Source organism: Coregonus clupeaformis, unplaced genomic scaffold (assembly GCF_020615455.1).
Source record: "Coregonus clupeaformis isolate EN_2021a unplaced genomic scaffold, ASM2061545v1 scaf1676, whole genome shotgun sequence".
Taxonomy (NCBI): domain Eukaryota; kingdom Metazoa; phylum Chordata; class Actinopteri; order Salmoniformes; family Salmonidae; genus Coregonus; species Coregonus clupeaformis.
Genome location: NW_025535130.1, coordinates 105,522 through 118,996, shown reverse-complemented (window position 1 = coordinate 118,996; position 13,475 = coordinate 105,522). Strand labels below are relative to the sequence as shown.

The 13,475-nt window shown below is 44.5% G+C and overlaps 2 protein-coding genes and 3 non-coding genes across 5 annotated transcripts; 3 read left to right on the top strand and 2 right to left on the bottom strand.

Moving 5' to 3' along the window:
• Positions 1-232: 232 nt before the first annotated feature.
• LOC121532633 lies at positions 233-4,180 on the bottom strand (the record flags this gene model as incomplete). The annotated part of the gene is made up of 4 exons (XM_045218588.1): positions 4,098-4,180; positions 1,298-1,930; positions 788-874; positions 233-424 (listed from the first exon to the last, which is right to left on the bottom strand). Coding segments are annotated over exons 1-4 (976 nt in total), but the record flags the coding sequence as incomplete, so codon positions are not given.
• A 3,848-nt stretch (positions 4,181-8,028) lies between these two features.
• Positions 8,029-8,101, bottom strand: trnar-ccg. Its single transcript has one exon. It is a non-coding gene; the product is annotated as a tRNA-Arg (tRNA).
• A 266-nt stretch (positions 8,102-8,367) lies between these two features.
• On the top strand, positions 8,368-13,372 carry LOC121533167 (importin subunit alpha-1-like). The gene is made up of 11 exons (XM_045218590.1): positions 8,368-8,466; positions 8,767-8,889; positions 9,005-9,145; positions 9,440-9,528; positions 9,645-9,913; positions 10,291-10,385; positions 10,660-10,926; positions 11,314-11,547; positions 12,088-12,270; positions 12,680-12,829; positions 13,163-13,372. The coding sequence occupies exons 2-11, from the start codon at positions 8,824-8,826 to the stop codon at positions 13,250-13,252; spliced, it is 1,584 nt and encodes a 527-aa protein (XP_045074525.1). The 5' UTR covers positions 8,368-8,466; positions 8,767-8,823; the 3' UTR covers positions 13,253-13,372.
• LOC123487357 lies at positions 11,049-11,183 on the top strand. The gene has a single exon (XR_006659743.1). It is a non-coding gene; the product is annotated as a small nucleolar RNA SNORA84 (small nucleolar RNA).
• LOC123487358 lies at positions 12,411-12,546 on the top strand. The gene has a single exon (XR_006659744.1). It is a non-coding gene; the product is annotated as a small nucleolar RNA SNORA84 (small nucleolar RNA).
• Positions 13,373-13,475: the final 103 nt, after the last annotated feature.

The window sequence follows — 13,475 nt, the reverse complement described above, 5'->3', positions numbered from 1 at the left end:
CAACCCTGTTCCTGGAGAGCTACCGTCCTCTAGGTTTTCACTCCAAACCTAATCTAGCGCACCTGATTCTAATAATTAGCTGGTTGATAAACTGAATCAGGTTAGTTACAACTGGGGTTGGATTGAAAACCGACAGGAGGGTAGCTCTCCAGGAACAGGGTTGGAGAGCCCTGATTTAGGGGATAGGGTGCCATTTGGGACGCATTCATTGGTTCCTTAAGTTGACACTTACCTAGTTTGATGTCAGGACAAGGCTTGCTACATTTGTAGGTGTCCAGGACTAGGAGACGCACTTTGAGAAAGAAGCTGTCTGGAGTGACATAGAGACGGCTCATCTTGTAGAAACCATCGCTGCTCACCATCAGTGTGATGAGTCTAATCCCCTTACGCACCATGTCTATGTCGTGAACGATCCCATTGATGGCTGAAATGTAAAGGTAAATGGTCAAATGAAAGTAAAGGTCATTGTTTGTAACTCTAAAGTGGATAGTAGCGCAGAGCACTCGTAGGTACAGATCTAGGATCAGCAAAACTGACCCAAGATCAGCGTTTAGGGGCAACTTCACCCTGCACCATGATGAGCAGCCTCTTTCTGCCACTCTAGTCTAAACTACAGGATGATTGGCGGGTTGCAAATAGACTGCACCAGACATTGTGTCATGGCCTTATTTTGTCCCCTTCTCCCATCCCTTCACTTCCAGTCTTTATGGAGAGATCACTGGAAGATGGCCAGGCCACCCATCTCACTCTCATACAATAGTCTAACCCTGTTCACACACACACTCACCAAATTCACTGTAGCAATAGTACTCTCTCTCCTCCTTCTCCTTCCTGCACTCACTCATGCAGACGGCCTCGTGAGTGAAGTCAGACTCTGTGAGAGAGGGAGTCAAAAAGAAAGGAAGAGAGCGAGAGAGATGAGAAGAAGGAGCGAGTGACCGACCGGGCCGTGCCTGCTTGTGTGGAGCCAGACTTCATTCCAGTGTCATTAGAAGGACCAGAGTTGTCATTACAAAACCCAGGCGTCACATTCCGCAGGAGGGGGCTCCATGTTCCCAGTCCTCCCCACTCCGGTCTCACCCCTTAATTACTGCTTCATAACTGATCTCACTTAGGCATATTTAGCATTGCTATCATAACCTCTCACTCCCTAAGACTTCACACAAAGGGACACATTCAATCCAGATTTAGGTAGCAATTTGTGGCTGGAGAGGTAATTAGCTAACTATCCCCAAAATCTCAGCAGTCTCTCACTGTCACCATACATAGTGTGGGGGTATAGTGTAACTTTCCGTACCTCGTTTCAGGATGTCGAAGTGGTAGAGCAGGCTGGAGGAGCGACGGTTGATGAGCACAGATGAGCGGCTGTTATTCCGGTTGGCGCCGCCGGACTGGTACAGACTGGACTTCCCCCCAGGGCGATTCTCCTCCGGGTCCAGCTTTCTGGTTGGGGGGTCCCTGCGAGGGGAGGGGGCCGGGTGAGGGTGGGGGTGGCCCCTGGGTCTGGAGTTGGGGTGACTGTCCGGGTCACTCTGCGGGGGGTTGTTGAAGTTAGTGTGGGGGTCCCGGTGAGGGTCCACGTTGACTTTCTGTGTGCGGTTGGTGGCAGCGATTAGTGTTGTTTTGGGAAGTGCTAGACCCGCCTCGCCACGGTTCTTCTCGCTGTTGTGCTCGATCAGGCGGTCATTTTTAGGGCCCTTCTTGCTCTTGTTGTGGGGGCCGGGGCGAGGGTCACTGTGCTTGGGCCAGACCCCCGAGGGAAGTGGGTGGAGGGCGTACTTGGGGTCCCCGGCTTTGCTGCTCTTTTCCAGGAGCTCATTGATGGGGAGAGAGGGGTCTTTGGTCCCTAGCCTTGTGCTCTGGTTCTGGGCAGGGTCGGGTAAAACACTCTGGCCCTTCTCAGGGGGGGTGCTGATCACGGAGAACAGCTCTGGATAAAGCAGGCAAGAACAATCCAGTTACACCCAGCAGTATATTATAACTGCTGGCCCCTATATCATACCTCCATCATATAAGGTTATGAGTACAGTTGATTGCTTCTTAATATAAGCAATAGCTTGAGACTATCAATAGTTTTTTAACTGTCAGAGCTGGGTAAAAAAGCATTGCCAGTTCTCTGCCCCTTCCAATTGGAACGAACTACAAAAGGGCATGAAATTACAGGAGCTTGTCTCCTTGAGTGTGTTTAAAGCTAGGGTCAAACTTATGGTGGACAATGAAGTTGGGGGCTGTCAATGTTTTGACCCCAGGATGCACCACACCTCCCCAAAGTATCTTGCCTGCTCAATCTTTAAATTTATGTTTTTAAACTGTGATGCTCTGTGTTTTATTATGTTGTAAATGTGTCTGAAACTTTGTGTGCTGATATTTGGCCAGGTCTCTTGTAAAATAGATATTTCATCTCAATAAGACTAACCTGGTCAAATAAAATAAATAAAATGAGTGTGGGCACTGAACTAAAGCATAAAAAATGCACTGCACATATTCTATTCAATGGTGATTTTGTTTTTTATGTATTCACCATATATTCTAATCTACTGATATTACATAGTCATTTCTAAAGACATTTTCATCCAGATCTTATGAGTAGGCCTATAAAGTCTTACTGTCAGTACACAAGCCAAACACTTAAAAGTAAAGTAAAGAATTCACAGGATAATCATTGTAGCCTCAAAAATCCAAATCTACATTATGGGATGGCAGGTAGTCTAGCGGTTAAGCGAGTTGGTCTAGTAACTGAAAGGTCACTGGTTTGAATCCCCGAGCCTACTAGGTGAAGAATCTGTCAACGTTCCCTTGCTCCTGGAAATCACTCTGGATTAGAGCGTCTAGTGGAAGTATGCTTTGTAATTCGAACTAGATGTAATTTACTGACACCGATAGTTGTCAGATTATGAGAATTTCACTATTTTTTTGAACTCCAGCTTTATGATATGCACATTTCACATGATTGTATTGTTGCAAAGTAGCCTATACAAAGATTGAATTAGATATGTCTGAGATTTAATTATAGGCTTATATTTGTGAAAGAGAAAAAATATGATATCAATCATAAAAATAACTTTCATTCCATACATAAACATACATAAAGTCCTGCCATCCAGGAACTATATATCAGGCAGTGTCAGAGGAAGGCCCGAAAAATTGCCAAAGACTCCAGCCACCCAAGCCATAGACTGTTCACTCTGCTACCCTCCGGCAAACTGTAACGGAGCATCAGCTCTCCGACCAACAGGCTCCAAGACAGCTTCTGCCCCAAAGCCATAATACTGCTAAATAGCCAGATAGCTAAATAGTCAATTCATGTTACCCAAACTATCTGCACTGACTCTATCTTGCACTGACTGACCCTACGCACACTCATCTGATGTTACATACACACCATATACATACTCACGCACACTACACTGTCACTCCCACAGAAAACCCTCACACGTTCACATACACTTAATACGCACACGCGCATACCAACACACCACAAACACACGCACACTTTTACACTCATAATTTTCTGCTGCTACTCTGTTCTTTATTTCACTCTTTTTTATTATCTATCCGGATGCCTAGTCACTTTACCCTGCCTTCATGTGCATACTGTATCTACCTCAAATACCTCGTCCCTCTCTCTGCACATTGATCTGGTAGGCTACTAGTACTCACTGTATATAGGTCCATTCTTGTGTATTTTCTTTTATTCCTGTTGTGTTAGTTACTATTTTGTATTATTATTTGTAAACTCTGCATCATTGGGAAAGGTTCGTAAGCAAGCATGTAGTCATGTCTATTACACCACTTGTATTCGGCGCATGTGATAAATAAATAAAATGTCGATTTGATAAGCCTATATATCTATTTCTTTATTGCACCTCTCAGAAAATTTTTCGACTGCTTTATAAATCGACATGTCATCACATTTACAATAAATACAAAAATAGTTTCAAATTATATTGGTTTTTAAAAGCAATTGCTATTTCCTAATGGATATTCTGATCTACAATAATACTGTCACCATTCTTTACCATTCTTCTCCTTAAAATGTAGAATGTAAATGTAATTAGACATTGTTGGAAAGCAGCAATAATTGTTGCCCGACTTACCATTGTCCTCCGCTTCAGAAAAAGTAAACGCAAGTACCAGCAGGAGTAGAATAATCCCTGTCATCCTGAAAAGTGCTATTGGACCAACTTTGAATTCTGCTGGAGTGTATCTGAATTCCTGAGGTTTATATGCCTCGAGCTTGGAATGGAAGGCGTGTCACTCCGACGCAGAGGTAAACAGAGTGACACCTGAGACTACCTTCATTCATGAAGCCATAGAGGTCCTATTAAATTCCAAATCTATACATGAAACACCCTTCGGTCTTTAGTAGGCTACTATGTGTGGGGCCTTTAAAAAAAACGTGGGCCTTTAAAAAGCCTTTAGGCTTTAATTCTACTAATTACTGATGATAGTGATTATTAGTGATTACGGATTGTGATAGGCTATTTAAAATCATATGTGTTATTTGTATTTGTAGGCTATTGCATTGCATACAAATGGCAATAGCTTGCCCCATGTAGGATTTCACAATGTTGCATTTGACCAGTAAAATAAAAATAAAAATAAAGTTAAAGTAAACACTTTTGGATGCACTTGTCTAGGGGGCTATCCTCATTTCTCTCTCTTCCTCTCCCATGATACAAACTGTAACGTCACACTAGTGTCTACACCCTTATGTTATACTAGGGAAATTGTTTCCATAACTAGGGCTGACGGTGAGGACTTGTTATGAGTAGAATCAACAACCTCTGCAGTTGCTTTGTGAGAAGATGTTAAAGTTCACAGTTAGCCATTGTTATGTAAATTACATCTGAAAAGTACCAGTGGCCTGGCTTTGGTCCTCAACACAGATTATCCATTATATTGACCAGATACACTAGTGCCCGCTCTACCCCGCTCCAGTGAAAAGAAATATCTTCAAAAATGGGAGGCAGTCGAAAGGAGGCAAGATCAGGTGGGACAGATTCGCTTGTGAAAAACAGGCACAACGGTTTCTACTAGTTACTACAGCCACAAAGTAAAAATATGTCTATATAGTAAATATTAATGAAAACTAAAATGTGCTTTTCGGTCTTAATTTAAGGTTAGGGTTAGACATAAGGTTATCAGTGTGGTTATGGTTATGGTTATGTTTAAAATAACATTTTTAAAATATAAATTTTTGAAATAGGCGTGTTTATGACTTTGTGGCTGTAGTAACTAGAGACAACCAGGCACAACTCCGATATAAATAGTTTTTCTCAAAGTTGCCGAGATGTTACGTGTCCTACTTATATCAGTACAATCGTAACAACTTAATCATTACGAAACTTATATTCGATCAATTACATTACATTTTTTTGTTAACAAAATTCGACACGCTCATTGACCTCCATACAAAAACTTCTCGCTTGGTGAGCGAAAAAAAGAAAAAACGCCACCTGCTGGAGAAGACAGATTTTGGGCCCAATTATCCCTCTCGCCTCGCCTCTTCCTCTCTGCCGAAATGAGAGCAGGTCCGCCAGATCCATGGCCCAGTCAGACACGGGTGCCGGCCCGCATAGATGGAAACGTATGTGCCTTTTGTGTGAAACACTGGAATATATACTGTATGGAAATGCGTCAACATATTGTTTCTTATTCATTCTGTTTGCCACTGTGAATGTGTACCCTATACCGGTAAAAGTCATACGCGTAGAACCACTGCCCCCTTCTGGATAATTTTTTTTATATTTTATATTTATTTTTTTCACCTTTATTTAACCAGGTAAGCCAGTTGAGAACAAGTTCTCATTTACAACTGCGACCTGGCCAAGATAAAGCAAAGCAGTGCGATAAAAACAACAACACAGAGTTACATATGGGGTAAAAAAAAACATAAAGTCAAAAAATACAACAGAAAATATATATACAGTGTGTGCAAATGTAGCAAGTTATGGAGGTAAGGCAATAAATAGGCCATAGTGCAAAATAATTACAATTAGTATTAACACTGGAATGATAGATGTGCAAGAGATGATGTTCAAATAGAGATACTGGGGTGCAAATGAGCAAAATAAATAACAATATAGGGATGAGGTAGTAGGGTGGGTGGGCTAATTTCAGATGGGCTGTGTACAGGTGCAGTGATCGGTAAGGTGCTCTGACAACTGATGCTTAAAGTTAGTGAGGGAGATAAGAGTCTCCAGCTTCAGAGATTTTTGAAATTCGTTCCAGTCATTAGCAGCAGAGAACTGGAAGGAATGGCGGCCAAAGGAGGTGTTGGCTTTGGGAATGACCAGTGAGATATACCTGCTGGAGCGCATACTACGGGTGGGTGTTGCTATGGTGACCAAGGAGCTAAGATAAGGCAGGGATTTGCCTAGTAGTGATTCATAGATGGCCTGGAGCCAGTGGGTTTGACGACGAACATGTAGTGAGGACCAGCCAACAAGAGCGTACAGGTCGCAGTGGTGGGTAGTATATGGGGCTTTGGAGACAAAACGGATGGCACTGTGATAGACTACATCCAATTTGCTGAGTAGAGTGTTGGACGACTATTTTGTAAACGACATCGCCGAAGTCAAGGATCGGTAGGATAGTCAGTTTTACGAGGGCATGTTTGGCAGCATGGGTGAAGGAGGCTTTGTTGCGAAATAGGAAGCCGATTCTAGATTTAACTTTGGATTGGATATTCTTAATGTGAGTCTGGAAGGAGAGTTTACAGTCTAACCAGACACCTAGGTATTTGTAGTTGTCCACATACTCTAGGTCAGACCCGTCGAGAGTAGTGATTCTAGTCGGGTGGGCGGGAGCCAGCAGCGTTCGATTGAAGAGCATGCATTTAGTTTTACTAGTGTTTAAGAGCAGTTGGAGGCTACTGAAGGAGTGTTGTATGGCATTGAAGCTCGGGTGGGCGGGAGCCAGCAGCGTTCGATTGAAGAGCATACATTTAGTTTTACTAGTGTTTAAGAGCAGTTGGAGGCTACTGAAGGAGTGTTGTATGGCATTGAAGCTCATTTGGAGGTTTGTTAACACAGTGTCCAATGAAGGGCCAGATGTATACAAAATGGTGTCGTCTGTGTAGAGGTGGATCTGATAGTCACCAGCAGCAAGAGCGACATCATTGATATACACGGAGAATAGAGTCAGCCTGAGAATTGATGGATATAGGTCTGTAACAGTTTGGATCGATATGTGCCCTTTGAAGAGGGGGATGACCGCGGCAGCTTTCCAATCTCTGGGGATCTCAGACGATACGAAAGAGAGGTTGAACAGGTTGAACATGGGTAGCGACAATATCAGCGGCTAGTTTTAGAAAGAAAGGGTCCAGATTGTCTAGCCCAGCTGATTTGTAGGGGTCCAGATTTTGCAGCTCTTTCAGAACATCAGCTGTCTGAATTTGTGTGAAGGAGAAGCGGGGGGGGGCATGGGAAAGTTGCAGCGGAGGGTGCAGAGCTGGTGGCCGGGGTAGTGGTAGCCAGGTGGAAACCATGGCCAGCCGTAGCAAAATGCTTGTTGAAATTCTCGATTATTGTAGATTTATCGGTGGTGATAGTGTTTCCTAGCCTCAGTGCAGTGGGCAGCTTGGAGGAAGTGCTCTTATTCTCCATGGACTTTAGTGTCCCAAAACTTTTTGGAGTTAGTGCTACGGGATGCACATTTATGTTTTAAAAAGTTAGCCTTTGCTTTCCTGACTGCTTGTGTATGGCTATTTGATGCTAATGCAGTACGCCACAGGATGTCACAAACTTTGAGGGGACGCTTGGATGCTTTTGGTACTGCAGATTTCAAACATTTGTATTAAAGTCATGATTAAACCTTATTGCTATGTATGTGATTTATTTGTAGGGTACATTATCGTTAGTCATTTCGTGGGTCGAGGCTCCATTGCTTAATTGTGACGTTTACAAATGCAATCACATTGACAAGAGACAAATTGGAGTCGGAGTGCATTCCCCCGGTTTTATAATCCATGTAGCTATTATCAATCATTTACTGTATCATTTCAGATAAAACGGAAGCTAAATACGACCCAGATGGGACTCGAACCCACAATCCCCAGCTCCGGAGGCTGATGCCTTATCCATTAGGCCACTGGGTCATCACGTTCCCAGTAAGCGCAGGGCCAGTTTATAAAATTTAAACATGACGCGAAAGGCGTGAAAAGTTCTATAGAAGTGTGCATATTTGGGTTCATGACCAACACACTTACTACCAGATTTAGCTAAACTACTGTGCTCTGCGACATGTCGCAGGCAAATTTAATCAAATGTAGTGAAAAGCGAAAAGCTGTACTATCGTCTCGCGATAACAGCGCATTACCACTAGCGACTCTTTCCGTCTTTTTCAAAAAGGGGCCAATGAAGAGGGTGCTTTGACTCGAATGGGCCAATCACAGATCGATCAAGCCGGAAATTTAAAGGCGGACTCATGTTTGACGTCATCGCTAGTAAGAACAAGAACAAGGTGAGTGCGGTCCTCATGCTTTTGTTACTTAATGTTTATTTTAATGGTTGTAATAGAGCAGTTACTGGGTGCATTCGATATAAATGATATGTGTTGATATATTGTTCACTTATTACTGGTTTTTGGGTGTACTGGTAATGACTAAATTGTTATTTTGCGCGTTTTCAACCGGCCACATGTTAGAATATAGCTCGCCGGGCAGCAGGAACGCAAAACTGTCTTGCTAGCTAGGAAAACGTTGGCTATTTTAGTATTTTATTTAAAGTACGCACCTAGCTAACATCTACATTTCCCCCATAGCGTTAGTGATCAACACTACAGTGAAGTCATCGCCTTGTTCAATAAGCAACGAAAACTATGTCGACAACTACGAACGACGCCGATCGTATCACCCAATTCAAAAACAAGGGAAAAGATACCAACGTAAGTTGATATCACTTCCGCGGCCTTATCTTGATTGATTAGCCAGCCATGAACGCCTAGTTTACAGTGTTGCCATTTGTCTAACACCATGCAACTTGACGTTGTTCATCTGCAGGAATTGAGGCGCAGGAGAGTCGAGGTCAACGTCGAACTTCGAAAGGCAAAGAAAGATGACCAGCTTCTCAAAAGAAGGAACGTCAGTATCTGCCCAGATGAGCCTACATCTCCACTCCAAGAGAAGGACCAAAATGCACAGGTATTTTGTATCCATACTGTAACTACCCTTATTTGAAACTCAAACAAGCAATGGCAAACTTTTGATTATGACAGTGTACAGGCCATCAACAAAGGGTGAGCAAGCTAAAGATGTCCCTCATCCCAATAGATTGATTTGGTGCCTTGCTGTCCTGTACTCTGGTCTATCAGAAGGCTGTTAGCTACCGTCTATAATCTTATAATCTGTCACTTTGTTCCATTGACACATGCAGACGCTCCACAGATACCATGCCAGGTCATGTAATTAATGTGTAATCCTGCCTTGTTTCCATAGCCTGCACAGCACTGGACGGTTGATGAGATTGTGGCTGGTGTAAATAGCCAAAGCCTAGATCATCAGGTGCAGGCTACCCAGGCAGCCAGGTAAATCACTAAGCGTTTCATTGGAAACCCGTTTTGGGTAATCACTGTTTCTGTTCTGACTGTTGGCTTTGTCCGTCCCTAACCATAACATTTGACCTGGCTTTCTTCCCCCACAGGAAGCTGCTGTCCAGAGAGAGGCACCCTCCAATTGATCGTATCATCGGTGCTGGGCTGATATCAAACTTTGTCAGCTTCCTGAGCCTGGCAGAGTGTCCTCCCATACAGTTCGAGGCGGCCTGGGCCCTGACCAACATCGCCTCTGGCACCTCGGACCAAACCACCGCAGTGGTGGACGGGGGAGCCATCCCGGCCTTCATTAGCCTGGTGATGTCCCCGCACCCCCACATCAGTGAGCAGGCAGTCTGGGCCCTGGGCAACATCGCTGGTAAGAGAAGGCACACTTTTACCCTGTATCGAGAGCGACTATGGCATGACTGTTGCCATTGATAGTGCAGAAACAGTGCGCTGAAAGCTTTTCCCGTGTTTGTTGGAATAACTGATCCTGTCGACCTGTCTTTCACGTCTGCAAATCTTTAGTGTGAAACTTCATTCTTATTTTGCACTAGAAATGTGCTGCCTGGTAGCAATGTCGGTTTTTATTGGTATTTCTCTTTTGAAAATACTACTACTTGAACATATGGTAGTTCAGTAAACCTTTTGCAATAAGCCTCCTTACTCTGTCTGTGTGGGGTTGTATACCAGGTCAACAGGCTTCTGACTGGCCACAGTTTTGACACGGCCTGATTCCTCCCTTTTCCTCAGGTGATGGCTCCGCCTACAGGGACTTGGTCATCAAACATGGCGCCATTGAGCCCCTACTGACTCTGCTGGCCGCTCCTGAGCTGTCTGTGTTCTCTGTAAGTTGTTTATGTGTTATGAGGAAGAGCTCTGGGTTGTTGTGGAATTTGTTAGCAAGTGCTGCAGGAAATTCCACTCGTTTATCAGCTATTTTTCGTGGTGGTTCTTGTAAAATAGGAATGTGGTTGATTTGTCGTGCTATGTACAGTTGACTATTTAGCTTTCTCATCTTCATCTTGGCCCATTACCTCAATTTGCTGCATCCATCAATCTAAATATAGAGGTGTGTGTGTGTGTATATATTGATCTCTAACGACGTCTCCCTCCTTCCAGTCTGGTTACCTGAGGAACGTGACCTGGACCCTGTCCAACCTGTGTCGTAACAAGAACCCTGCTCCGCCATTGGCGGCCGTGCAGCAGCTGCTGCCCACGCTGGTGCGCCTGCTCCACCACGACGACAAGGAGGTGCTGGCCGACACCTGCTGGGCCGTATCCTACCTGACGGACGGCCCTAACGAGCGCATCGAGGTGGTGGTGGTGCAGGCCGGCCTGGTGCCCCGCCTTGTCCAGCTGCTCGGCTCCGGGGAGCTCACCATCGTGGTACGTCCCTTCACCGCGGTTACCAGGCTTTACATTTAGTAAGACTCAGCGTTTGAATGGTGTATTTTGAGCTTTGATTTGACCTGTACGTGGTTTCTAATGATTAACCTGTACAGTAGTCTGCCTTGTGGTTCCTAGAGACGGCTGCACTGTGCTGATCTGTAGGTTTTGATTGACAGGCAAATATTAATCTCTGCGATTTATGCATGGGAGCTGCCACTCCTAGTAGCTTCCATAGCCCGGTTGTTGAGACATTCCAATTTACTGAGGAAAGCCTGTTGTAGTCCAGCATTCCAATAGTTTGGATACTCCTGTTGTCACATACAACGGTCAATTGTGTAGCTTGCGTCTAAATCCTGCCCCCCCTTTTCTTTGCCTCTTTCCCAGACTCCCTCTCTGCGGTCGCTGGGCAACATCGTGACTGGCACAGATGAGCAGACGCAGTGCGTGCTGAACTCCGGCGCTCTGACAATGTTCACCGCGCTGCTCCGCCACCACAAGTCCAACATCCAGAAGGAGGCGGCCTGGACCCTGTCCAACGTCACGGCCGGCAAGGACACCCAGATCCAGGAAGTCATCAACGCCGGCCTGGTGCCACTGCTGGTGGATGTCCTCAAAAAGGTACAAGGGTTCATAGGTTGTTCATTAGGGGCAAAACATTAAGGGGCAAGTATGAGTCAAGGGCGGATCAACTAGATTCGTTTTTCCTTTTAGGACCTGATCCTAGACTATTGCTACATACAGCTCCAGATTTTACATACACCTCCCTGTTTTTGACTATTTTCTTCAGTTTCGTGCCTACTGAACTTAAGCCTGGCTTATCTATTGTGCTGATCCACAAACATCTACAATCCTTGTCTGAGGGTGCCCATAGAGAATGATAGAGGCCTCTAATGGCCAAAAGGCTGTGTTGGCATGGGCAGCGCCATTTAGGGCTTCCACCATTTTTTATGTAGTCAACTGCATGGCACATCCAACTTCATTGGCTGATCACCCTGTTGGAGTCATGTCCAACTGGGACATCAGGAGTGATCAGCCGATCATGAAGAAAATTGACTACTTCAAAATGGATATTGCGTCAATGGTGCTGGCCATGATGGCACAAAGATGAGTCCTCTAGCTATCTATGGCCCTGCCTCATTTGTGTCTTTCTTCAACCAGGGAGACTACAAGACCCAGAAGGAGGCAGTGTGGGCCATCACCAACTACACCAGCGGGGGGACGGTGGAGCAGGTGATCTACTTGGTACAGTCCAACGTGCTGGAGCCCCTGCTCAACCTGCTCTCTGCCAAGGACAGCAAGACCATCCTGGTCATTCTGGATGCCATCACCAACATCTTCCTGGTAAGTCAACTTCTGGTCTGTAAGAAGAACCAATAGGTAGAGCTTTTAAGTCTCACGACAGACAAGATGTCCCTCTTACAACCCAGAATTCTATCACTAACAAGTTATGGCTAATGACCAACCTATAACGCTGACAGTTTGCCTAGTGGTTCCTAGAGACAGCTGGATCGTGCTGATCTGTGGGTTTTGATTGACAGGCATATATTAATCTCTGCGATTTTATGCATGGAAGCTACCATTTCAAGTAGCTACCATAGCCCGGTTGTTGAGACATTCATGTTTTAGCATTGATTTGCTATTTTCAAATAGGATTGTATGTACATGTAATGGTTATTGATTTACAATTAGAAATGGATACAGTGGATTCAAGTGTGTGTAAATGCCCAAAGTAAACGAGTCGCTCTCTCAGGCAGGAGAGAAGATCGGCGAGGCAGAGAAGCTGTGCGGGATGATCGAGGAGTGTGGCGGCCTAGACAGGATCGAGGCTCTGCAGTCCCACGAGAATGAGATGGTCTACAAGGCCTCTCTCAACCTCATCGAGAAGTACTTCTCTGGCGAGGTGAGACCTTCACCAAGCATTGACTAAGTCCAAATACACCTTTGTCCTCTTTAGATTGTCTCGTCTCCTTCAGGTCCATTCATGGGTGAAGAGGCTGATTGTTATCAAAAGGAGACATTGAACTTGAGCTGGGTTTTATTCCAAGTTTATCCTTTCACATCTGCCCTAGTTCACCTTATTGCGAATCTAATGTTCTTCAGAAGGTGTTATTGGTATGGTGCAGCAGATTGGTAGAGAACAGCTTTGTGGAGTGAAACTCATCCATGGTAAATTAGTGGATGCAGTTGCAATTTAAACTATTGTTCTGGTGACACCATCTGTCTTGTCTTTCAGGATGAGGAGGACGAGTCTGTCGCTCCAGATATAACAACTGACGGCTACGCCTTCCAGATCCCTGAGAACCAAAGCACTTTCAACTTTTAAATGTCCTTGTTTCGTGTCTCTTTTTGTATGTGTGTTGTAGTCCCTCAAATTTCACAAGTGTATGTAAGTACAGATATTTCCTTGTTCTACTACAACCTGTAAATAAACTTTATTACAAAATGTGGTGTGAAATTAGTTGGTTTTTGGCATAAAGCTTGATGCTTCCAGTACAAAAGAGGAATTAAATAATTTAAGGTTCCAGTAGCCTACACCACACTGAATT

Bases quoted from the DNA above. Each gene is read 5' to 3' on its own strand.
- LOC121533167 (XM_045218590.1), top strand. From the start codon at position 8,824: ATGTCGACAACTACGAACGACGCCGATCGTATCACCCAATTCAAAAAC. The intron at 9,914-10,290 runs GTAAGAGAAGGC...CCTTTTCCTCAG, and splicing joins GGCCCTGGGCAACATCGCTG to GTGATGGCTCCGCCTACAGG. The intron at 12,271-12,679 runs GTAAGTCAACTT...TCGCTCTCTCAG, and splicing joins CCATCACCAACATCTTCCTG to GCAGGAGAGAAGATCGGCGA.